Here is a 27115-nt window from a genome sequence, read left to right on the forward strand (position 1 = left end):
TTTCACTTTTAATGTTCTTCATTCGCGTACTTTGTAAAATTTAATGCATATGCTATAGAAAGCAGCTTAAAAAGAATATAATACATAACTAATTTGGTGAATGAATTAGTGAGTGGAAAAACAGTACTAGTCTAAAATCAGCCATTTTGAGATATCTGCAAAAAGTAAGACTAAAAACATAGAACTACACGTTGCAATGAAAAAGAGTACAATTTTCAAGCCCTCGCCCATTATAGCACTAATAGCAGCTAGCCATGGTACTGAATGAGTGGAAAAGCAGTATCTGTCTTGGACTAGTACTACTGTTCCTCTCACGTATAAGCCGGCTTTCAGATGGCGCTAGGAGTGCAGAGCTTCTGGTTGAAAACTAAACCTTTGTATGTGTTGACGCTTACTCCGCCATTTGCGCAATCCGTTATGATTTCTCTGGTGAATGGGGTATGTTCAGTGACGTATTTATGGGGGGGAGTCTTCCCGGTTTAAGTCCCTACCGAAATCTTACTTACTATAGTAAAGTATGTGAAATATCTTGCAGAATTTTTACATTTTCAGGCAAAGCCCTCCCCCCCGAAAGGTAGCAAAGCCTTCCCCCGAAACAAAATCGTAAATACGCCACTGGGTATGTTATTACATTGATAGTTTGAAAGTTACGAACAATGGTGAGTAGTCGAGAGAAGTTGATGTGAAGTATGTGCCTGATGAAGAATTACCCTTCTACGATGGAATATCTACTTGGAAAACTTCCGAGGAAGATGAAGGGGTCTAATTTCGTAACATTTTGTGTTTATTGAATGTTTCACATGTTCCAAGTGTTTGAGTACTCGGATATTGATTTGTTTACTAAATACTGTTTTTGTTGCTTTGTTTAATATCAAGGAAGTTTAATTTATTTTCATAACATAGTGCTTCTATATTGTAGTTGTAATTATTATTAACAATAAAAAAATTATTAAATGAAATTGAGTGGAAAAATAGTACATGTCCCGCAATAATTGTTGTTGTTGTTAGATATCCAGTATAAAATGGCCTCTGAGATGTATCTGGTGATTGTCAAATAAATAAATAAAATAAATAATTAATATTTTATTTAAAATGTTTGGCACATGTTTAAAATAGCAAATTAGGCACATACGGACATTCTTATCGGTTAGGATAACAGTTTTAAAAAGCTTCCATTATCATAATATCGACTATATTTATGACATTTGCAAACAAAAGTTATTTCTGCAAATATCTCAAAATGCGTTTTTTGGACTAATACTGTTTTTCCACTCATTGATTCTTATGTAACTTTAAAGAAAGAGTTTCTGGTTTCTATAGTCATCCTTACTTAGTGAGAAAGAAAATATTTTTGTAAACAAAGTAGTTTTGCAACTACACACAAAACAATAGCTATGATGTGTTGTTAAAATTACTTCATACTACCAGTCATCACGTCAGGTACTTGCTTTAATAGTTACTATTTTAACTATTTAATCAAAAATCCGATGCAGCTGAAGTAAGATCAGGCATTTGTCAAAATTTAGCACAACTCGGGTAACATAGATCTATTGTATTGAATTATCATATCAATCATTTTTACCATATAATAATAATATTCGATGACTGAGATTTCGTGTAGAGTAATTAACATAGAACTTTACTATGCTTTCTAGCAGATTGCGCGACCCAGTGTGGACACTACGATAACATGAAAAACTCGTATCGGTATCCGAAACCTTCAATTCCAGTAAGTGCCTTAGGATATAACCTCTGCAGTAAAAACCTGTAATGGACCTGTTTGATTCATTACAGCATTTTATGTGATTTTGTCCGTGTGCACCCTTATTCTTCAACTTGACCATCTTGAAATGTTATTAATTATTATTACTGTTGACTTTGAGTAATTATATAAATCTAATCTCCAAAGTAAAAGGACTGCAATGAATTTGCACACACTTTTCCGGTTTTATCAGTTTCATCTGATAAGCCGTTGACAAACTGTCATAATGTACAGAACTGCGCACAAAAAATAGTAATGTTGTCAGATTTCACTTTCTATCTTTCTTTCTTTCGTTTTATAAATATGTCTAGCTATACAAGGGTTGTTCCTTGTGAAAAATTGTAAAATTATGTATTGCAAATAAATAAATAAATAAAAATAAAAAATAAATAATGTGATAGTGACTGTAATGTTATAATTGAGTTATCGATAAGCAGAATATGATAGGTATAAACTTTTCATTCTTGCTTCTTTTTAAGTTACTTTTGATGTAAAATATATAAAAAGCGATAAACTTTACATTTTCTTCTAATGGAACTGAAAAAAAACTAATCAAATGAATATGAAGGATAGTTTACAGTAGAAATTACAAGTCAACATCGTTAGAAACCTTTAAGTATTATAACAGTATAAAGTGTTAGATTGTGATTAAAAGTTTACTCACTTGGATAGTGTTTAGTGATGTTCCACAATTCCATAAATACTTTCGCTAGTGCTTCCTGGTCGTCTTTTTCTGGTCGATACGAAAAAAAGAAAATTAATTAAAAGATCAGCTGATTGTAAAATACTCCTGGAAATCGCAAAAGTTCACTCATTCTTCAAGTATTAAAAGAATTTAAAAAATCTGCCAATATTAAGTCAGCAACGATTTTGCTAGAGCCTTTGTATTTCAAGTGTCTCCTCGGAAAATATGTGAAACATACTTCGTCCCCTTCCCCGCCAACCTCTTACGGAGGAAACCCTCCCTTTTGCTTTGAGGAAAGAAGTGAATTACCTCAGCTGCGTTCTTAATTTGTCATTCAATCGGTTGGTCTTGGCGAGTGAAGATCGTAGATAATGTAGAATTGATACCAAAACAATGCATACTGAAGCTCGTGAAGTAATTCAATGTGGCAACCAGGGGCGTACGCAGGGGGTGGGTCCTGGGGGTCCGGATCCCCCCGAAATCCCGACTTTTTAAATGTGGTCCGCTTTTAGGGGCAATTTTAGAAATGTTCATATAATTTAGCCTCAACTTATATTTGGACCCCCCAAAACGCTTTAGACCCCTCCCGAAATAAATTCCTGCGTACATCCCTGGTGGAAACTCTGGCCGCATCCAACCATTGAAGGATCTCAGCCACAGCAATTTGTCCCTCTTCTCTCGAGGGAGGTACGGGAAAAATGCATCGGCAGTAGTGCCAGCAGGGGCACACTTAAAATACAAAGTCTGTAGTCAATGAAAAAGAGAAATGAATTGAAAGAAAACTTTCATTTGTTTATTACTAGATTATTAATATTCTATTCCATACATGGAATAAACAATTAGATATACTTTATAGAAAACACTTAGAAATATCTAATAGAACTTTAAATTAATAAATTAAAAACTTACAAGTTTAAAATATAGTACACAAGTCAGAAAACAAATTCAAATATCTTAGGCTTCTTTTATTGACAATCAATATATGAAAATCAAATGTCAGGTATAAATAAACATATTCAACATATATATATACATAAGGGAGGATCGGAAACCAAGGTTACAAGGCAAGTATATCTGGAGTTTCGTCTGTTACAGAGGAATGAAGCGAGCGCGGTAATTTTAATACATGGAGTTGGCAACTGTCCAAGAGTTTCGGCCACCCGCCACCTAGTTGTATGGCGCTAGTTGTATGTAAACACAAATTGCGACTATTTTGGAAAACTGGTCTCGCGAAGAAGTCCGTTCAATTATTCGATTTCTATGGGCGAAACATGTAACCGCTGCTGAAATTCAAAAGCAGGTGGTAGAAATTTACAGAGAGACTGTAATATCTCGTCAGCATGTAGCAAAATGGTGTCGAAAGTTTACGGTTAGTACAGAGAAAACGTCACCGACGAGGAGCGCAGTGGCCAGAAGACCACCACGCTTTTATAGCAGTTTTGCTGGGACATCATCGACCACTCACCCTACAGCCCGGACCTCGCTCCAAGCGACTTTTACCCATTCCCGCACTTGCAGGGGTACCTAGGAGACCGTCGCTTTGCTTCAGATGTTGAGGTGAAACACATCGTGACAACGTGGCTGAACACGAATTTTTTTTTTTTAAAACCAGGAGAGAATCTTTAAACTCATCCCCACGATGCGACAAGTGCTTTATCACATGAAAACTGAAGTTTTAGTAAGATCTTGCAGCCTCATATTACTCTTCAGACTTATTTTAGAATATATATATATATATATATATATATATATATACCATCCACGCACTGAAACTGTAATACTACAAAAAGTATCATTTCAGTGACTACGATACAAAATTTCGGTAGAGCAGTAAGAAAAACAAAGTTGTCTTCCTTTTGAGACAGGCATTGAAGGCCTAAAAGCGTCTGGAGGTAAAAGCTTCATACTTTCCTGACTTCGACTTCATGGCAATGATATAATCATCGTCATGCTTAAGCCTCTTCTACCTTCCCCATGTATCCATTTCGAGAGTTTGTATCAATAAAATAATATTATAACGTTTCTCGTAGGTCACCATGCATCACCAAATGTACTGAAATCACTTGACAAAAGGTAATAAAGAACGTAGCTCATTGTTTTCAGGTAGATTTACCAGTCTGTTCAATATCATAGACTATAACTAGTTGAATATACCCATGCTTTGCCCAGGAGCTGTATTTGGAAGTCAACGCCTCTAGGAGTATCATCGTTACTCTCAGCGACCGCGAAAACTATGGATTTAATACTAATATCGGCTATTTACTACTACTTTTACATGTCCCGGTAAACGCCCCCTGAGATCCCCCCTGGTTCCAATTTTGACAAAAAAAAGTGTAACTCTAGTCTGGAGCCTGGACCAAGGTATTCGTGACTAATATTTAGTTACTCTCGGTCAATTTGTCTGGTTCCGAAGCCGGTTCCGGTAAACGCCCCCCTTAGACTCCCCTCGTTCGAAATTTTAAAAAAGGGCTTCATTTTGATGTGGGGCCTGGGCCAAGGAACCCCTGACTCAAATTTGGTAATTCTCGGTCCACTCGTCTGGTCCCCAGGCCGCACACAGACAGACAGACAAACACACAAAGAAACTCTTTATTTTATTTATATGAGATAGATAGATAGATTAGATTAGATAGTCTGGTATTATCAACTTTATCTTTTCCTTAACAGTTTCTAATAAAATTTGGAACACGATGTAAAATATGGTGTGGAGTGAACCTTTAATATTTTAAAAACCAGAATGTTGTTTTCCGTATGTATATAGCATTTATCTTCAGAGTATGAATAAACCAAATTTAAATAAGAAATTCATTATTTTTAAAAGTAACTATAATTAAGTTTAAATACCTTATATACAGGGTTTTTCAAAACAACACCGACAACGTTTGGGAGGTGATTCCTGACACAAAGATAATACAAAAAGTATAGGCCAACCTGGGTGCACAAATGCTTAATTTCGGAGTTGTAGGCTGCCGAACACTTGGAAAAATGAATTTTAAAGGTCCATAGCTCCAATCCTATGGGACCTACCGTAGTCGGGTCAAGACTTCACTTAGGATCTAAAATGTGCCCTTTCCAAAAATCAATGTTTCAGAACCCTGCGGTATTTACGCAACAATTTTTAGAAAGGGAGTTTAGCTACGGGCACATAATTTGAAGTACTCACCAACTACCTCCATAAAAATTGTTGTGGAAGTACTGCAGGATTCTGAAACATAAATATTTGGATAGGATGCATACTAGTTTCAAAGTGAAGTCTTGAACCGGCTACGTTAGGATCCATAGTATTGGAGCGATAGACCTTTAAAGTTCATTTTTTCATGCTTTCAGCAGCCTGTGGGTTCCTGTCACCACGGCATGGCGCGTCCTCAGGTTGCGGATCGAGGAGAAGGCCTCTAGATATAGAGGTTAGCTGCGAATATACTGAATAAGCAGTCGCGGACAGACGACTAGGAGTGGTCCTCCAGCTTGGGGGTTTGGGTAAGGCTAACACCCTCATCCTGTAAAAAAGGGTACTTGTTCAGAAACATTCACAAAAGCCTCGGACAAGGACTGATAACTTGGCACGACATCAGCAAAAGAAAATGGACATGAGATTTGGAACATGGAATATTAGAAGTCTTTATAGGGCAGGCGCGTTAAAATCGGTAACGAGTGAGTTAGAGAAATACAGGATGGACTTAGTAGGAGTTCGGGAAGTTAGGTGGGAAGGAAATGGATCTGAGAATTCCGGAAATTTTACGTTCTTTTACGGGGAAGGAAATAAAAATCACCAGTTAGGAACAGGGTTTTTCGTTCACAAACGAATATTACCAGCAATTAAACGGGTTGAATTTGTTACTGACAGACTTTCTTTTATTACTCTTAAGGGACGGTGGTGTGATATTGTTGTTTTAAATGTACATGCTCCAACTGAAGATAAGGGTGACGATATAAAAGATAGTTTTTACGAAGAAGTGGAACGGATATTTGATCAACTCCCGCGATACCATATGAAGATTCTATTAGGGGATTTCAATGCGAAGGTAGGACGAGAGGATATTTTCAAACCGATTATAGGGAACGAAAGTTTGCATAAGGAAAGTAATGACAACGGTGTTAGACTCGTGAACTTTGCAACATCCAAAAACCTAATCGTGAAGAGTACAAAATTCCCACATCGCGACGTTCATAAATACACTTGGACATCACCAGACGGAAAAACACATAATCAAATTGATCACGTTTTAGTAGATAGAAGAAGACAATCTAGCATAATTGACGTCCGGTCGTTTAGAGGGGCTGATTGTGACAAAGATCACTACCTGGTAGCAGCGATAATACGGGAGAGATTATCGTTGAATAAATGTAATACTCAATCTCCGAAAACGGAGAGATTTAATTTAAAGAAATTAGAAGAGAGCCAGGTAAGAGAGGAATACCAGATTGAAGTTTCGAATAGATTCTCGGTTTTAGAAGACTCGGAGTGCACTAGTGTTGAGGATACTTGGATTGAAATTAGAGATAGCATTAAAAGTTCAGCAATAGAAAAATTAGGACACGCGGAAATACGTAGGAACAAACCATGGTTCGACCAAGAATGCATTAAACTAGTAGAGAAGAGAAAACAGGCAAAATTACGCTGGCTACAAAATCCGAATGAAATAACTACACAAAATTTCGCAGATATCAGGCGGGAAACTTCCAAAACTTTTAGAACAAAGAAACGGGATTTTTTGAAAGCTAAAATTAAGGAACTTGAAGATAATAGTAAAAATAAGAATGTTCGGGACATGTATAAGGGGATCAGCGAATTTAAGAAAGGCTATCAACCTCGTGCTTATATATTAAAGAAATCTGACGGAACAGTTCTCACTGATACGGATAGCCTCTTAAATAGATGGAAAGATTTCTTTGACGATTTGCTGAACACGCAGCCAAAAACTAATGTGCGTGGAGAAAAGGAGATACACACCGCAGAACCGTATATTCCAGAACCCAATCGAATAGAAGTGGAAGCCGCTATAAAGAAATTAAAGAAACACAAATCTCCGGGTGTAGATGAAATTCCGGCTGAGTTAATTTTAGCTGGAGGCGAAAAATTGTGGAACAAGATACACAAACTCATTCTCCTTATCTGGAACAAGGAAGAATTGCCACAAGAGTGGAAAGAGTCAATCATTGTTCCAATTCACAAGAAAGGCGACAAAACTGACTGTAATAATTATCGAGGCATTTCTCTTCTGTCAACATCCTATAAAATCCTTTCAAATATTCTGTTAGCAAGATTGACCCCATACGCAGATGAAATTATTGGAGATTATCAGTGCGGATTTAGACGAAATCGATCAACTATCGACCATATATTTACCATTCGCCAAATACTCGAAAAGAAGTGGGAATACAATACCCCGGTACATCAACTATTTATTGATTTTAGAAAGGCTTACGACTCGGTTAGGAGAGAAACATTATACAACGTTCTTACAGAGCTTGGAATACCGAGAAAGCTAATTAGATTAATTAAGATATGTTTAAGTGAATCCCAAAGTAAAGTCCGGGTAGGAAAATTTTTGTCCACGAGCTTCCACGTCGAAAATGGCCTGAAACAAGGAGATGCGTTGTCGCCATTATTATTTAACTTTGTGCTGGAATACGCCATAAGGAAAATCAAAGATAGCAACCAGGGCCTAGAGTTGAACGGCATTCACCAGGTTATGGCATATGCTGATGATGTAAATTTAATAGGGGATGATAGGAGAACAATAGAAAGAAATGCAGAGATCTTATTAAACGCTTGCAGGGACATGGGTTTAGAAGTAAATGCAGAGAAAACTAAATACATGGAAGTGCGTCGGGACCGTAATACGGCAAATTGTGGAGGCGTTAAAATATTAAATAATACTTTTGATAAAGTGAATACTTTCAAATATTCAAATATTAACAGACGAAAATCATATTCACGAAGAAATTAAATGTCGACTAAAAGCAGGGAATTCGTGTTATTAATCGGTTCAAAATCTCTTGTCGTCGCGAATTCTGTCGAGGAATTTGAAGCTTAAAATATATAAAACGATAATCATGCCTGTTGTTCTGTATGGTTGCGAAACATGGTCGCTTACTCTGAGGGAAGAACATAGACTGAAAGTATTTGAGAACAGGATCCTGAGAAGAATATTCGGACCCAAGAGGAACGAGAATGGGGAATGGCGGAAGCTTCATAACGAGGAACTACATAGTTTATACGGTTTACCCAACATTGTTAGGGTCGTCAAGTCTAGGAGGCTTAGGTGGGCAGGTCATGTAGCTAGAATGGAAGAAAGTAGAAACGCTTTTAAAGTCTTGACTGGTAGACCCATAGGAAAACGACCATTAGGAAGACCTAGGCGCAGATGGGAGGATAATATTAAGATGGATCTCGCAGAGATAGGAATACAAAGTAGAAACTGGATCCAATTAGCTAAGAATAGAAGTCAGTGGAGAGCTTTTGTGAACGCGGCACTGAACCTCCGGGTTCCATAGGCCATAGAGTTAGTTAGTTAGTTAGTTAATAACTCCGCAAGAAAGCATTTGTGCACCCAGGTTAGTCTATACTTTTTGTATTGTCTTAGTGTTAGGAATCACCTCTCAAACATTGTCGGTGTTGTTTGAAACACCCTATATTTACCTATCTATCTATCTACCTATATATATATATATATATATATATATATATATATATATATATATATATATATATAGGGTGTTGTAAAAATGTCGCCCGCGGACAAATTAGCGCTATTTTTCAGGTCAAAATAGAGCAAAAATATCATACAATGGTATACTCTCCGGGACCTTGACCAGCCGCTATAGGAAATCAAAGGTTTTACTATGTGGCAACGTTGCAGATTAACTTGAAACCATTAGCATTTCTCTACGAATCCATCAGACAGTTACATCGATTACTTTACTAATAAGTGGTGCTAGTGTTAAACTGCCGACTTAACTGCCATCTGGAAAGAATCGATGTAACTACTTGATGGATTGGTAAACCTATTCTCCGTTCTTTTTTATCTGCGATGTTGCCACCTAGTGCAATTCGTGTCTATAAACGAAAACCCGAACGGTATACAATTATATACATTCTTTGCTTTATTTGGACTTGTAGAATAGTGCTTTGAAGTCCGTGGTTGCCATTTTTAAAACATCCGATATATATTAAGCTGTTCAAAAAATGTGGCTGATGCTAAAAAAAAAAAAAAAGAACAGAATCAGCTGTAGAGATAATTGCATGTAGTATTCAAAATTTTCACAATTTATGGAGTAATTAATGTACTGTTGCAATACCAATTTTAAATTTTATTTTTAAGTTAAATTTAATTTTACTCAAAATACTTTATTACTGCACGTGGCTTTACGTCACGTCCACAAACTATTAAATTATCAACCTCAACAAAAATCCTAATACAAAAAATTAAATAATTAAAAAAAAAGTTCCAACAAATCCAAAAATTAATGCAATTTAAATAGTTCATAAAATTAAATCAATATAAATATATCTATCTATCATCATCATAAACATAACAACTCCTATCAAGTTTAACACCACCAAAACAATAAAAATTCATCATAACCACTATATGACTTGTAAAAAACTACTAGTCATCAATAATCTATCTCCAAGGTTATAATTCGTCAACAACTAAAACCACATCAGGGTCAAAGCTAAACAACAATCAATAGCATAAAAATAAAAGCTTCATTCTTATCAAAACATACCAAGTATGTATCAAAAAAATCTATTTATGCTAAGCTTACCAAATGCATAAAATAGTTCATTCACAAACACATAAATTCACATAAAAAATTAACTCTATTAGAGCTGTTTTTAAATTTAATATATAAAATTTAATTATTATATCTCTCACTACACATACCCAAATTAAAACCTAAAATTAAAACAATCTCATATAATAACAGTACTTACCAGAGAGTGGTATTTCACTCACTTCGTTTACCACTTGAGATATTACATTTCTTACTTCCTTTTGATCTGTGAAAACGTGAAATTTTATTAATATTAAAACTGAAAGTGTAGTATATAAGGTTGTCTAGAAAATATTGAGCCTTTGCTGATCAAAATAGAGAAGACATTTATTTTATTTTAAAATAACATTATGAAATCACACGTGTACCATTTTGTTTCGATGCCCTACTGCCATTTTTCTGGCAACAATATGATGCTGTCGCTATAGAACTCCTCTTGTTTTTGGTAAAAAATAAATTGTGATATGTGGTCCTCACAAGCCCCTTTTGGAACTTACTTAACATGATTTGAAGAGTTCTGCAGAGACTGAAGCAAATCATAGGTGATGGTATCAGATTTTAGCTGCACGGTGGATGTATTAAAACTTTCAGTTAAGTTCTCTCAATTTTTAACGTATCGTTAAAGATGTATGCAATCTGACAGGTATTCAGTCTAAATTTTTGAATATCCCCAAAACAATTTACTATCCCTGAATACAAACAAAATTAAAACAATATTATATTCGAGAAAAACCAATGTATCAGTTTATCACAATAAAATCAGCGATCATAAAATTGAATTGATTTCAACTACCAAAAATCTTGAAATCGCTATAGATAATAAATTATTGCTTAATGAACATGTTGATTATGTTTTATCAAAGGTAAGGAGGAACTTAAATCTTATTAAATGGATTGCAAAAGACTTTAAAATGTTTTATCCTGTAAAGTTCTATATTGTGCTTATGTTAGATTCCACATAGAATATATTACTTTGATATGGAATAGGAATTTAATACCCCTTGTTGAAAGAATAAATTTTACAGCAGATAAAAAAAATATTTACAGTATAATTGATTGTAAGATTGATGTAATCGATTTATTGTACATCACAACTCCATCTTATAACCCTAGACATTTTTGACTTTCTTCTTTTAACTATAATTTGATTGGCATCCTAATATATAAAAAATATTTTAACGGTTAGCCCCTTGGGTACCAGTGACATCCATGTTTATGTCATAAAATACTCCGTTGCAAAATACCAGTGACATCCATGTGGATGTCATAAAATACTCCGTTGCAAAATACCAGTGACATCCATGTTTATATCATAAAATACTCCATTGCAAAATATCAGTGACGTCCGTGGGGATGTCATAAAATACTCCGTTGCAAAATACCAGTGACATCCATGTTTATGTCATAAAATACTCCGTTACAAAATACCAGTGACATCCATGTGGATGTCATAAAATACTCCGTTGCAAAATACCAGTGACATCCATGTGGATGTCATGAAAACGTATCCTTTATTAAGGGTCGTATTAATCCTGGAGATGATGAAATTTGTTAGTGGATGCAAGGCAAGATTTAGTTCTACTATTTCTCCTTAGATGACTAGCGTACCAGTGATATCCATCTGGATGTAATGAAAACGTATCCTTTATTAAGGGTCGTATTAATCCTGGAGATGATGAAATTTGTTAGTGGATGCAAGGCAAGATTTAGTTCTACTATTTCTCCTTAGATGACTAGCGTACCAGTGATATCCATGTGGATGTAATGAAAACGTATCCCTTATTAAGGGTCGTATTAATCCTGGAGATGATGAAATTTGTAAGTGGATGCAAGGCAAGATTTAGTTCTACTATTTCTCCTTAGATGACTAGCGTATCAGTGATATCCATCTGGATGTCATGAAAACGTATCCCTTATTAAGGGTCGTATTAATCCTGGAGATGATGAAATTTGTAAGTGGATGCAAGGCAAGATTTAGTTCTACTATTTCTCCTTAGATGACTAGCGTACCAGTGATATCCATGTGGATGTAATGAAAACGTATCCCTTATTAAGGGTCGTATTAATCCTGGAGATGATGAAATTTGTAAGTGGATGCAAGGCAAGATTTAGTTCTACTATTTCTCCTTAGATGACTAGCGTACCAGTGATATCCATCTGGATGTCATGAAAACGTATCCCTTATTAAGGGTCGTATTAATCCTGGAGATGATGAAATTTGTAAGTGGATGCAAGGCAAGATTTAGTTCTACTATTTCTCCTTAGATGACTAGCGTACCAGTGATATCCATCTGGATGTCATGAAAACGTATCCTTTATTAAGGGTCGTATTCATCCTGGAGATGATGAAATTTTTTAGTGGATGCAAGACAAGACTTAGTTCTACTATTTCTCCTTAGATGACTAGCGTACCATTGATATCCATGTGGATGTCATGAAAACGTATCCTTTATTAAGGGTCGTATTAATCCTGGAGATGATGAAATTTTTTAGTGGATGCAAAGCAAGACTTAGTTCTACTATTTCTCCTTAGATGACTAGCGTACCATTGATATCCATGTGGATGTCATGAAAACGTATCCTTTATTAAGGGTCATATTAATCCTGGAGATGATGAAATTTTTTAGTGGATGCAAGGCAAGACTTAGTTCTACTATTTCTCCTTAGATGACTAGCGTACCATTGATATCCATGTGGATGTCATGAAAACGTATCCTTTATTAAGGGTCGTATTAATCCTGGAGATGATGAAATTTGTTAGTGGATGCAAGGCAAGATTTAGTTCTACTATTTCTCCTTAGATGACTAGCGTACCAGTGATATCCATCTGGATGTCATGAAAACGTATCCTTTATTAAGGGTCGTATTCATCCTGGAGATGATGAAATTTGTAAGTGGATGCAAGGCAAGATTTAGTTCTACTATTTCTCCTTAGATGACTAGCGTACCATTGATATCCATCTGGATGTAATGAAAACGTATCCCTTATTAAGGGTCGTATTAATCCTGGAGATGATGAAATTTGTAAGTGGATGCAAGGCAAGATTTAGTTCTACTATTTCTCCTTAGATGACTAGCGTACCAGTGATATCCATCTGGATGTCATGAAAACGTATCCCTTATTAAGGGTCGTATTAATCCTGGAGATGATGAAATTTGTAAGTGGATGCAAGGCAAGATTTAGTTCTACTATTTCTCCTTAGATGACTAGCGTACCAGTGATATCCATGTGGATGTAATGAAAACGTATCCCTTATTAAGGGTCGTATTAATCCTGGAGATGATGAAATTTGTAAGTGGATGCAAGGCAAGACTTAGTTCTACTATTTCTCCTTAGATGACTAGCGTACCAGTGATATCCATGTGGATGTAATGAAAACGTATCCCTTATTAAGGGTCGTATTAATCCTGGAGATGATGAAATTTGTAAGTGGATGCAAGGCAAGATTTAGTTCTACTATTTCTCCTTAGATGACTAGCGTACCAGTGATATCCATCTGGATGTAATGAAAACGTATCCTTTATTAAGGGTCGTATTAATCCTGGAGATGATGAAATTTGTAAGTGGATGCAAGGCAAGATTTAGTTCTACTATTTCTCCTTAGATGACTAGCGTACCATTGATATCCATCTGGATGTAATGAAAACGTATCCCTTATTAAGGGTCGTATTAATCCTGGAGATGATGAAATTTGTAAGTGGATGCAAGGCAAGATTTAGTTCTACTATTTCTCCTTAGATGACTAGCGTACCATTGATATCCATGTGGATGTCATGAAAACGTATCCCTTATTAAGGGTCGTATTAATCCTGGAGATGATGAAATTTGTAAGTGGATGCAAGGCAAGATTTAGTTCTACTATTTCTCCTTAGATGACTAGCGTACCAGTGATATCCATGTGGATGTAATGAAAACGTATCCCTTATTAAGGGTCGTATTAATCCTGGAGATGATGAAATTTGTAATTGGATGCAAGGCAAGATTTAGTTCTACTATTTCTCCTTAGATGACTAGCGTACCAGTGATATCCATCTGGATGTCATGAAAACGTATCCCTTATTAAGGGTCGTATTAATCCTGGAGATGATGAAATTTGTAAGTGGATGCAAGGCAAGATTTAGTTCTACTATTTCTCCTTAGATGACTAGCGTACCAGTGATATCCATCTGGATGTCATGAAAACGTATCCCTTATTAAGGGTCGTATTAATCCTGGAGATGATGAAATTTGTTAGTGGATGCAAGGCAAGACTTAGTTCTACTATTTCTCCTTAGATGACTAGCATACCATTGATATCCATGTGGATGTAATGAAAACGTATCCCTTATTAAGGGTCGTATTAATCCTGGAGATGATGAAATTTGTTATGGATGCAAGGCAAGACTTAGTTCTACTATTTCTCCTTAGATGACTAGCGTACCATTGATATCCATGTGGATGTCATGAAAACGTATCCTTTATTAAGGGTCGTATTAATCCTGGAGATGATGAAATTTGTAAGTGGATGCAAGGCAAGATTTAGTTCTACTATTTCTCCTTAGATGACTAGCGTACCAGTGATATCCATGTGGATGTAATGAAAACGTATCCTTTATTAAGGGTCGTATTAATCCTGGAGATGATGAAATTTATTAGTGGTTGCAAGCCAAGATTTAGTTCTACTTTTTCTCCTTAGGTGACAGCACTTTACTGACAGAAAAGACAAAAGAAATGTGTTGCCTCAGTAGATGCAGGCCTAAGGGAGTATTGAAATACAACACGCATGTGTTTGATTTGACGATAAACAATGAGAAACTTCGAGATCTATTTCGAGATCAGAAAAGGAAAAAAAGTCTTTTATCAGCGACCAGTGTTGGCAACCTGAAGCAGCATGAAATCCCTTCAGAACAGCAGAATTTCCCATTTTCAGTCCAAATGTTCCACAATGCAAATAATCGGTTTTATCAGTAATGTGAATGCTCTCCTCATGTGAGCACAATAACTATGCCCTGTATAACGATGTAGACCATCTTTTAACAGTAAATGAAAACCTGATATTACAACTCGCACATAGGAAAATGAATGACACCTGGAACACAAGGGGGTTAACAAGAAATTTGAATACTTGATTTATTCAAACAATTACCTCAAATTAAAAATCAATATCTCAATCATATTGCTAATGAATAAGTCATTTTTCTTCTAGGGATATTCATAGTTTGTGTCGTTAATTTCTACATAAGGTTTGTGTTTTACTAGTTATAATTTTATGGGATTTGTCATGTTTTTAATTTTTGTGGAATATATATTTTCCATTACTTTTTTCTTATACTCGGCTTCTTTTTCTTATTTTAATGTGGCCAATTGTTGAAGGTTTTAGTTGTATCTTATTTTCCTCAATAATGAGTACAGAATTAAAAATTATTACTATAAATAAACTTTTGTAATTTAAATCAATATTTTAAAGTGTTGAATGTTTTCTTTTTCTTTCCTTCTAGGACAATTCTATGCAAGTACAGTATATTGTATTGTTAACATTTACGTAATTTTTGTGTTTTATAAATTAATACTTTAAGTTCCTTCTTGCATGTTATTAAATTTTGTCTAATATACAGGTTTTGTCAGGAAAATAGTAGGACTGAATTTTTAAAAAATCAGAATTTTGACACATTGACTTAGTAGTTTTCAAACTTTGCCCCCTTCTGCATAAACACAGATTTACCAGCGACTCTGACAATCACTGTAAACTTCATGGAATTCAAAAACTAGAATGCTCTTCAGCTCCCTCGTTACGGCCTCTTGAATGGTTTGGATCGAGCCATGGTGCCGTCTTTTCATGATCCTTTTAGAGTCGAGGAAGAGGAAGAAGTTTGCAGGAGAGATATCTGGGCTGTAGGGTGGCTGGGAAGACTGTGTGATGCCATGTTTGGTCAGATAGTCCATGACAGCAAAGGCGGTGTGGCTCGGCGCATTATCGTGATGAAACTTCCATGATCCACCGATTGCTGGAAGGACTCGGGCGACTCGTTTTCTGAATCTTTCAAGTACTTCCACGTAGAATGCAGCATGCACAGAGGTGGTACAAACTCCCTGTGAACCACTCCTTTGCAGTCAGAAAAGATTATTAACATCAATTTCATTTTTGACTTGCTCACTCGGGATTTTTTCGGGGCCACTCCCACAAGTAGCCTTGATCATGTCATGGGTCTCACTCGCAGTTTTACCCATTTTGACGCAAAACTTCATCGCGTAACGCTGCTCTAACAAACGATTTATTGTGAAGATGACAAGGCACTTTGAAAGGGGTTCACCTTGAACTCGATCTACACTCCGTGAAGGCTTGGAGATGTGGGGCGACTAAGAACCCCTACCACCCAACCAGCTGAGTAAAGTCCCCCTTCTTCATCATGTTTTGGTGGGAAAAAATCAGTTCTACTACTTTTAGGACAAATCTTGTACTTATCATGACTTATTTATTTACATATCTTTTTTCTTTTATGTTACAAAATCAAGGTTTTGGCTGTGATGCCACTCTTATCAATACATAAATATACAATTATTATTATTTTCTAGTGTTAATAGAATGAACTTACCTTCTGAAGTTGAATTTGACCATAGTTTGAGTAAAGTTTCTACTAGTGTTTGAATTCGCTTATTGCTTCCTGCAGATCAAGATAAAAGTTATTAAACCAAGAATTTGTATTGTTAAGTATACAGTTTCATCACAATACATTTTCTTTCATAACTATTTATTTCAATAAAGTGCTCTTCCTTGTCAATACGAGGAGTATCCGGAAAGTAAGCATCCTTTCCCATTCCCGCTGTTGCTGCGCTGCGATCGGCATTCCGCGCATGCGCGCTAGTCGTTCTTGTTCGTTTACTCTCAACTGACGCCATTTTGGTTGCTCTGCGTAGTGTTGTCTGTTTACAGTGCAAGTTTAAAATGTCTAAGACAATTGACGATTCCACCGACTGTGAGATTCGTTAGGTAATTCGATTTTTAAATGCAAAGAATGTGAAACTGGCAGAAATTCATCGTCAAATTAAAGATGTTTATGATGAAAACGCAATGACTGACGGAATGGTGAGAAAGTGGGTTGGGATGTTTAATGAGGGTCGAACTAATGTCCACGATGAGCCCCGGAGTGGTCGGTCTTCTGTAGTCAACGTTGACTTGGTGAGGAAAATCGATGGAAAAATCCGTGAGAACAGACGTTTCACTACGACAACGCTTTCAAGCGAATTCCCGACGAAGTGAAACTCGTTGTGCACCAATGGTTATCATCACTGGCGGCATATAGTGTCAAATACACTGGCGGCATCGTTCTATGAGGAAGGACTAGATAAGTTGATCCACCGCCACGACAAATGGCTCAACAACGGTGGAAACTATGGTAAAAGTAGTGTAAGATATGCTCTTTCTTGTGACGATAAAATCGTTTTTTTTAAAAATATGTTTACTATATTTTTTTTTTTCCAAAACTGTACTTACTTACCGGATACGCCTCGTAATAACCATAAATAATAAATACGTGACTACTTTGTGTGAATATGATAATATTTTGTATTCTAGCAAATTTTTGTATGCAGCATTTGAAGCAAGAAATTAATTGTCGCACTACCTGGGTAATTTTTGTAACACGGATTACAGGGTGTCTACTAAAATTCCAAAATGAAATTTCGTGGCCTTTTCTTTACCAAATCATAAAATTTCCTAACAGTTTCAAGAGTGAATTTGGGTGCGAATTAGGTCGAATTTTTATCCATGCGATAGAAACGTACTTTGCTTGCGATTTGGTAGCATCTAAACCCGACCATAGACATATTTGGTGGTGAATTTTGACGTTTTATAGAACAAAATTTTCCAATCTGTACTTACATTTGTACAGTTAAAAAAAAATCGTGACCGAAAAGCTAAATTTCGTGACTTTTTCGTGACTTTCATGACCGTTTTCTGATTTCGTGACTTTTTCGTGACATTCATGGCTTTCGTGACCGATAGATACCCTGGATTATCAAAGAACGGTCATTTTGTGCCCACTTGTTAAGATTAAATACATCTCGCAAAAGAAACAAATTAGGAACTATCTAAAAAATCTACAGAGACGAAAGTGAGAAGTACTCAGGATAAAGACTAACAGCTATTTATTATACTGCCATCTAGGAGTGACCCTGCTAAGTGACAGTCACATCTCCTACCAACGAAGGAGGGATACTTTGTGCTCACTAACTTAAAATAGCAAATTTTACGGTACATACTAACGTTCAATTTGAACCACCGCAAGGTATTCGCTTTAGCTAAACATGTTGAGCAATAATATATTTTCTCACAATTTCAAAGAAACAATTAGAAGAGCAATTACAAAAAAATATACTGTGCTGGGCACAAATTACTCCCCGTTGGTAGTCCAAGGATTAATATGATCTCAATGCGTCTAATGTAAATGAACAATAATATAACCAGGAAACCTACATCGGGTTTCTACCTGCCAGGACTATACGTTTTCTACATCTTTCGTTACAAGTTGGAAAGAAATGTAACCCAATATTAATAAGTGTGTTCTCTTGTAGTATTCTGTTTGTAGTCTTTACAATTAAACAGGCACGTTATTGAAGGTGGGTCAAACATGGAACCATCAAAGCAGCATCATACAGGTGTGTGTGCTTTACTTTAAATTGGAAATAAACTGTAGAAGAAGAGAGGTATCTCAGATAATACATGAATGTACGCATATTGTAATGTTTATTGGTAGAGTCAATAATAATAATAGTCCGGGATTAGCCCTTCAACAATTTTATTATAAAAATAATCCTCCATGGAATATTACAGAATTTCTTTGTTAATGTAACTTAGTGTTTTCAATGTTAGTCCTTATCATACGTAAAGTGGCTTTAGTTGATAAAGTTTGGAAAATGAAATCTTTAAGTTTTACGTACCACGATTATGCCAGTTAGGCTAAAGGAGACGGTGATGGAAAAGAAATGAATGAAAAATGATGGAATGAAGGAAATGGGAGAACCACGAGAAAACCCACGCACATTGTGTTTGTCCACCACAAAGTTCACTTGGCGCGAGCTGGGATTGAACCAAGAACCCCAGGCACCAGAGGTGAACGCTCTACCACTGACCCACTGCGGTTCCTGATAAAGGTTGAAATTAGGTATGCACGGATAACCCTTTTGCCCAATGCGGCCTCCAGGATTTTCATAAAGGAATCGCCACAACTGTAAGAGATGGTTTATAAGGATATTCCTTCGCCCAAAGCACCCCTCGAAGTGGGTTGTGATAAGGAATCTCTTTCGCAGCTATCGGAGATTATGTAAGGTACAAAAACTCCTTTGTCCAATGTGATCTCAGAAGTTGGTGTTGTACGTTAGGTGAGCAGTAGTCAACTGATAATTCGGTCTTCTCCAGCTCCCCTTTTATGAATGGCTTCTGGAAGAGTCGATCACCTTCGAGTTACACCTCGTCGGCTATGTGTCTTCCTGTTATTTCCGTGTATCGTCTGCTTGCGTTGATGTTTATAAACAATATCACGTGTTTTACAGTTATAACATGTACTTGAAGAAATAATACACACTGAAAGGTAGGTATCCTTACAATATTAACATATTAATTCGTATAAAAAAGCAATATATATTTCCCAAACCTCACTGCTTGTTTATTCATATAATCCTCCGAATTATCAATAGAGCTGCAACTTACTTCATTTCTTCTTCTTCTTCTTTTTCTTGGGCCCGATAAAAAAGAATAACTTACCATTGAAGGTTTAAATATGGTGTGTCTTTTTACTTTTATGAGGAGAGTACGTTCGTGGCTAAGCGGTTAGAGTATGCGCCTTTGGCTTGGGAGACTCAAGTTCGATTTCCGGTGGGAGCTCGTGTGGTTCGGATTCCACATTAAAACTGTAGGTCCACGTCTCATATAGCCTTACTGCTGAACGGAACGGTAAACTGAAAATCAAATCAAAGCTCTGGAATTGGAAAGATGTACATAAAAAAAATATAGTGTGCATCAAGTGTCTTCCACCATCCTTGTTAAAACTAACAGTGGTACCATATCCATTAACATTGAGTAGTTAGACGTTTATTGAACAGTGTTGAATCGAATGGTATGGAAATTTCGGTGCAACAAGTACGTATAAGATTTTATTGCTTGCTCTAATTTATGATGTAGTTCCATTGCTTATCTCAACTACCTCTATACAAATTTAATTTCAGGTTTTATGTTCTGGTGAAGAATGATTCGTATACTTGTCTTTCTGTAAGCGAAGAAGGTCTGTGCAAAATGTTTGATGAAATTAGTGGAATACTTAGATTTATTTAGGTGTTTTGATAGCCCTGAAACTGCTTGGATCTTTCTCTTAGAGTCTCTGATATGTTGCCTTATTGTAGTTACAATGTTCATACCATCTTGTAAATGTCAGAGTTTACTTTTGTGTCTACATGATAAATTTTGTATCCTGTTAAATATTTCACCATTATTTTTTTATGATTTGAAGATCACTCTAAGTCTTTATCAATTTACCAAAACAGTATCTACCAACTAGAACAATTAAGTATCTTAGATGGTCAGTGAGGATGTGGTAAGTGAAAGGTGGGCAATTTAACAAATTTGAGAATGATGATGAATCCATCTACAGGGTGTAACAAAAATGTGTCACAATATTTTGGGAACTGATTCCTCACACCAAAATAAGACAAAAAGTTCATATGGACCTGTGCTCAAAAGTGGATGGTTTCGGAGTTATAGGATGCCGAAAACATCAAACAAGTGAAATTTAGAAGTTCATAGCTCCACTACTATGCGATCGATCATATCGGGTGAAGACATCACTGAGGAACTGGAATGTGAACTGTCCAAATATCCATGTTTAAGAACTCCAGTACTTGCACACCAATTTTTAGAGAGGTAGGTGCAGAGTGATCAAGTACTTCCAAACAGACTCTAAAAATGATTGTGCAAGTACCGGATAGTTGACATTTTAGTTCCTTAGTGATGTCTTGACCCGACTACGATCGATATGTCGAACTATGGACCTTTAAAGTTCAACTTTATTATTATTATTATTATTATTTATTTATTTATTTATTTATTTATTTATTTATTTATTTATTTATTTATTTATTTATTTTAGGCATCCTATAACTACAAAACTATGGAATTCCGACCACAGATCCATATGAACTTTTTTCTTATTTCGATGTGAGGAATCTATTCCCAATATATTGTGACAAATTTTTGTAACACGCTATGTAGCGCACCAAATACAAAACGTCCACAAGTCATAGACAATGAGTTAACCAAGGACGTTATAAATAGAGGATCTACCCATATGTATCGTCATCCTATTAAATCGATGAAGCCAAAAAAACAACCGAGCATCGGCACGTCTGATTGGCTACTCTCGTTTCCACCATTGTCTGATTGGCTACTTTCGTTTCCGCCATGATTGTTGGCTCAAAACATTGCGATCTTATTGGGCGGAGTGGGCAGAGTAAGGGTGGCGAAACTGTGACGTATGGCTTCAAGATTTTATTGTAAGGGCAGATCCTCTATTTTATAAGATCCTTGAAGTTAACTAAAGCGACCATTGAAGACAATAATGGCGAAACATGTGAGAAATTGTTAGAAGCATTAAATTTCAAGACAGAAACCATTTACCAACATTCTGTAACCAGGGCTGAAATTTAAGCATAGGTCATCATCGGTCACAGCCCAGGGCGACAAATTTTCTCGACCTACCTATTTGTCATATTTTCTTCTGTAGTGGACTTAAATTATAATAAAATGCATCATAATTTTATTGAGTAAATCATAAGTTATATATTATTTCATTTATCGTACGTATATATACTGTATATTCATTTCTAATTAAATATTAATTAACATTTATCCATTTCAATGACACAAATCTTTTACACTAGTATTAATTGACGTTAACGGGGCGACAAAATTGTGAAATATGACACACCTTTTACCAGCTTGGAAACCGTATAAATTGGGACTCCAGATGGATTGGCCGAAGCTTACAAAGCGAGACGAGCAACTGTATGACTTTCTTTGTTGTCTCGTGAGAGGAAGAACACGTTTTCGGACGAAGTATTGACGAGAGATGTGAAACATTTCTTTCTTTTTTTAAATATGATACTTTAAGGTGCTGCCAACATTGGCTACCTTGACATGAACTCATTCTCAACGATCAAAACACCACTGCATAAACAGAAGATTATGTTATGTGTTTGGTAGACTGCTTGAGATAGCATGCATCACGACCTGCTTTCACCTGACCAGGGTACCAATCCAACTATATACTCGCGGCAATTAGAACGTGTGCATGATAAATTGTAAACCATGAAGTAAGCGCTTCTGAAACATAGATATAATTTTGTTTCGTACGAGTGTAACAACACGAACTCAATCTTACTAAAATAAATTGTGACGCCATTATTAGAATTCTTTTTTCTTGATAATTTTCTCGTTTTTTCTTCTTTGTTTTTGTTTAACATCCCATGGTTGTGGTTAGGTTGAGGAGATGGTGCTAATGAGAATGGTAGAATGAATAAAGTGAGACTAAACGTGGGAATCCCAAAGAAATCCTGCACACTATTTTTGTCCACAATAAAGCCTATTTGGCGGGAGCTGGGATTGAACCAGGTACCCCATGCGCCAGAGGTACACCATTATTCGATTTGATTGAGTAATGCTAATATATCACTCATATTTCCCAACATTGCAAGGTTGGATTCCATTTTCTTTTTTATTTAGAGAATCATCTGTGGTGACGATGGGTTTAAACCCTTGCCGAGATCTTTGACTCACATTCAGGAGTTTTACGAGCGTGTGCTTTATAGTCTACCTCAGCGTTGAAGACGAGTTATTGCTGCTGATGTTGGCAATATCCAGTTTTCCAAATTCATCTTAATCACTTTATTTTCTTGCTGCTGTTGCTGATGACGATTTTGAGTTTGACATTCCTTCAGCAGCGAGGCTATATGAAACTTGGACCTACTGATTAACATGGAATACGAACCATATGAGCGCCCTCCGGGAATCGAATCAGGGTCTCCCACGCAAGTGAAGGCGCGTACCAGTGGCGTAAATAAGGCCCCCACAGACCCCGCATTGCGGGGAGGCTCAAGCCATCAAGGGGTTCCTAAATCGTGAAGTAGGACGTAGAGAAGGAATACCACTCCACGCTGTCTGCGGGGAGGTCCCCAAGCCTTTACTTACGCCACTGGCGCGTACGCTAAACATTTAGCCGTGAAGGAGCTCTTTATGCTGTTTGTAGACTCAAACTCTTTTAGAACTCTAATATATATAAATCGAGGGTTGCGTATACGTGTGTGTGCGTGTATATCTACAACAAGATAATTATTATGAGCCTCTCGCATGGTGTTTTGCTGGCTATTAGGAAGGGCAATAAAATGTACAAATGATGATATATAAATGATTCCAGTAAATGTATTCTTAAGGATTTCATTGATCCAGTCCTAGAAATTTGAATTAAATTAAGACAATTTACATACTAAAACTAATGCAAATAACAAGGAACATACCGTAAGCTGGGTATACTTTGACCCAGTGTGCGAATTGAAAAATTTTCCCAGGGGGGGATGAATTTCACCCATATGCGCACCGTCCTCCCACACACACACACACATTATATATATATATATATATATATATATATATATACTAACAAGTACAAAACAGTTGAGATGTGAGATGTTTCATAAATTTTCATTCAAGCAATATTTAGGTTAGCTACGCAAAGTAAGAATTGTTTCCTCTTTCTATCTTCATGTCCATTTAAAAATACTCCAGACGGGGAAAAGTTATCCCTGCCAGGCATAAAATTTTTCTTATCCAGGGGGGGGAGATTTTTGTCAGGGGGGAAATCCCTGGCATCCCCCCGCCAATTCACACCCTGCTTTGATCCTTTAAAGGCAACTTTGGCCCGAAGGAAAAGAAAGATTTGATTTTTTTCTACATGGTTATTAATTTTTCTACCAATAAGAAAAGTTGTGGATCGAAGTATTACAACATTGAGAAAACACGAATATTGACTTTAGTGATTTATTTCCGGAACGTGAGAAGCAAAATGCTAGCAACTTTTAGCAAGTAAATATTTATTGTATTATATTTCGTGTTCCACAACTTCTGTTCATTGCATTAAAGTGACATATCTTCAATGCACAAGTAAGTAGAATATAAAAACATGTTCATTAGCGAATATTAATAAGATAACGCCTTAAATGTTCGTTCAATTATGCACAAATTATTAAGCGTTTAATTGCGTGGGATAACATTGGCCCAATTTTTGGGGCAACATTGGCCCATACTTTCTAAGTGTTGGAAATGGCCCGATATTAAAGATGAAATGGTGTACAAGTGGTACGATATAATAAGGAAGATTAACCCCCACTAGCTTCTAAATGAGTACATTATACAGTGCCTGAATTGCAAGAATTTTCTTCCTAAAACTAAGCAGTATTGTACCGGAAAAGTACTCTACCGCAATGAAGAATATGGTGCTCTTATTTTTGGATGTTAAGTATTCATCCAGTTAGAGAGGTTTCTATTGAATGATATTTTTGTTTGCATCTAAATTGGGTAAAGTGATTTCACACCTAAGTTTGTAATACACGCATAATTTACCCCAACCATAAAAAATCTAGCATGACATAAAAAAATTAGAACTATAATCATCATTCTTGATCACACTGATTATTTCCTGCTTTTAAAAGAAAGCCAAAGGATTTAATTTTAACAAGGAGAAATGTAATTAAACTACTCCCTAATCTTAGGAGATATTAGAATGGGAATTTTGAAAATTAAAAACAAAAGCCAAAGTATACTCAGTGTACGGTACTTTACATGTGTAGATAACGGTACTAAACTGAAACACATATTTTATTCGCATTCAATTTGTTGAATGAAGACATCATTCAGCCATTTTACCAAATTAACCAAGAAATGAGTTAAATTATAACAAATTAGATTTACCTCTTTCTGGTGAATTGGAAATCCAAATTTCAACTACTCTTGTCATAAACATCTTACGGGCTTCTCTGCGATCTAAAATTAAAAATAAATGAGTAAATAATTAAATAAATAAATTAACAAGAGCAAACTTTGATGTTCAAAGTATTCTTCCTTCAATTATTGGAGGGAAACGAGCAATAGAGAGAACTCTATTTTCTCCGAAAAGTTAATTTCAGTATTTCGTCTTCTTCTCATGAACGCTTCAACAGACCTCAATCAATATTACATAGCCCTCGGAACTATATTTTGCCAGGATTAGACAAGTAAATATCGAGAAGCACATGCCACACAGGAACCATAAATGAAAGATTAAAAAAAAAAAAAAATCATTGGAAATCACTGGAGATAAAATATGTCTAACACAGGGTGTTTCTATATAACATCAATAACATATGGGAAATAATTCTTAACCCCAAGATAAGATAAAACATATAGATCAATCCTGATATAGAAATATTTACTCTTGACACTACATTTGTAACACCCTGAGCTATGTAGATGTCAAGGATAAGGTAAAACGTATAGATCAATCCTGATATAGAAATATTTACTCTTGACACTACATTTGTAACACCCTGAGCTATGTAGATGTCAAGAATTCTTTAGTAAGTTGCTGTATTGACTTCTTTGGAATTTAATATGTTTTTTACCGACTATTTCACAAATCAAGTAATTTCACATTAGAAACAACTATTATGCTATTGTTAACTATGTAGGTCTTGTAAAATTGACCCTAAAACTTCTGCTAAATGCTGTTATGTCGTAATGTGAAATGTGCTAATACGAGGGACATAAAGCAAATATCCTCATACATTTATTTCTAGAAAATTCAAGATAGCCAATAAAACTCCAACTGATCAAAGCAGCAGGGGCGGATCCAGGGGGGGGGAGATCGGGGCGATCGCCCCCCTTTCGAGAAGAGGAAGCTTTATTGTTTTTTATATATAAATAAAGTCCATCCCAGAGTTTGGAGCCCTTAAACGTAGCATTATTACAACCCACCGCCCCCCCCAGAAGTCGGTCCTGGATCCGCCCCTGCAAAGCAGTATATATATTTTAAGAGTATATATACATTTAACTCGGGTATTTAACGCGTGATAGCTGCCTCACGCTTGGTTCTGTACGTGAGAGAAAAATCCCATATTATTTCTGAATCTTTTCGCTCTCCTAAAATCTTGTCAACCGTTGTAAAATTACATTACGTGTCACATTCAATTTCGTAATCAAAGCTCGTTGATTTTATGCCATTGCAAGTCCTTTAACGATATAGCCACGCATAATGCCATTCAGATGCTTTCTTTGTGCCATTTTTCCATCTTCTTATGTATTTGATACATTTACTCTAGAAAACACGCCATGCATAACATTTTAATAATCCATTATTAATCATGCTCTAGAGGGTATTTGTGTAACTCATTTGTTTGTGGCATGATAAGGCATTTTATGGCATTCACAAAATCTCATATTGTTCAATTGTGTCGAAGTTTTGAAAAACAAAAAAACTTTTTCTTAATTTTTGGACATAAGTATATGTATTCTTAGTATTCTACATTTTGGTTGAGATTCGCTGCTTACTCGGACTATCTAACTTCAGCCATTCAAAAGACACATAGTTAGCCTTGCCGGAATCAAACTGCAAACAAGGAGGGTCTTACATTGCTAATACAAATAAACTAACTTCAAAAAGTAAAGCTCTAATTTTGCATTTCAATATTCCCATGCCGCAACCGTCGTCAACACCTAGTGGCCAACTTCCCGGTAAATGTCGATCGTCGATATAGCGACCCGTAGAAGGATTGTTGCAATTGTGCCACTGGCGGCAGGGTTTCGTCGAGTCGAAACAGATATCTAGAGTCG

At 36.0% G+C, this 27115-nt stretch overlaps 1 protein-coding gene across 1 annotated transcript in view; it reads right to left on the reverse strand.

Annotated features, from left to right (window-relative positions):
• The window catches only part of LOC145692677 (uncharacterized), a 1521027-nt gene that overhangs the window by 182023 nt on the left and 1311889 nt on the right, over positions 1 to 27115 (reverse strand). The window contains exons 374-377 of the mRNA XM_081768059.1: positions 25220 to 25291; positions 16803 to 16871; positions 10390 to 10455; positions 2427 to 2495 (exon numbers count right to left, since the gene is read on the reverse strand). Of these exons, the coding sequence (XP_081624185.1) occupies positions 2427 to 2495; positions 10390 to 10455; positions 16803 to 16871; positions 25220 to 25291 (276 nt within the window). The remainder of the gene's footprint in view (positions 1 to 2426; positions 2496 to 10389; positions 10456 to 16802; positions 16872 to 25219; positions 25292 to 27115) is intronic.

The sequence above is a fragment of the Thermobia domestica genome, chromosome 8 (genome assembly GCF_964235325.1).
Source record: "Thermobia domestica chromosome 8, izTheDome1.hap1.1, whole genome shotgun sequence".
NCBI lineage: Eukaryota > Metazoa > Arthropoda > Insecta > Zygentoma > Lepismatidae > Thermobia > Thermobia domestica.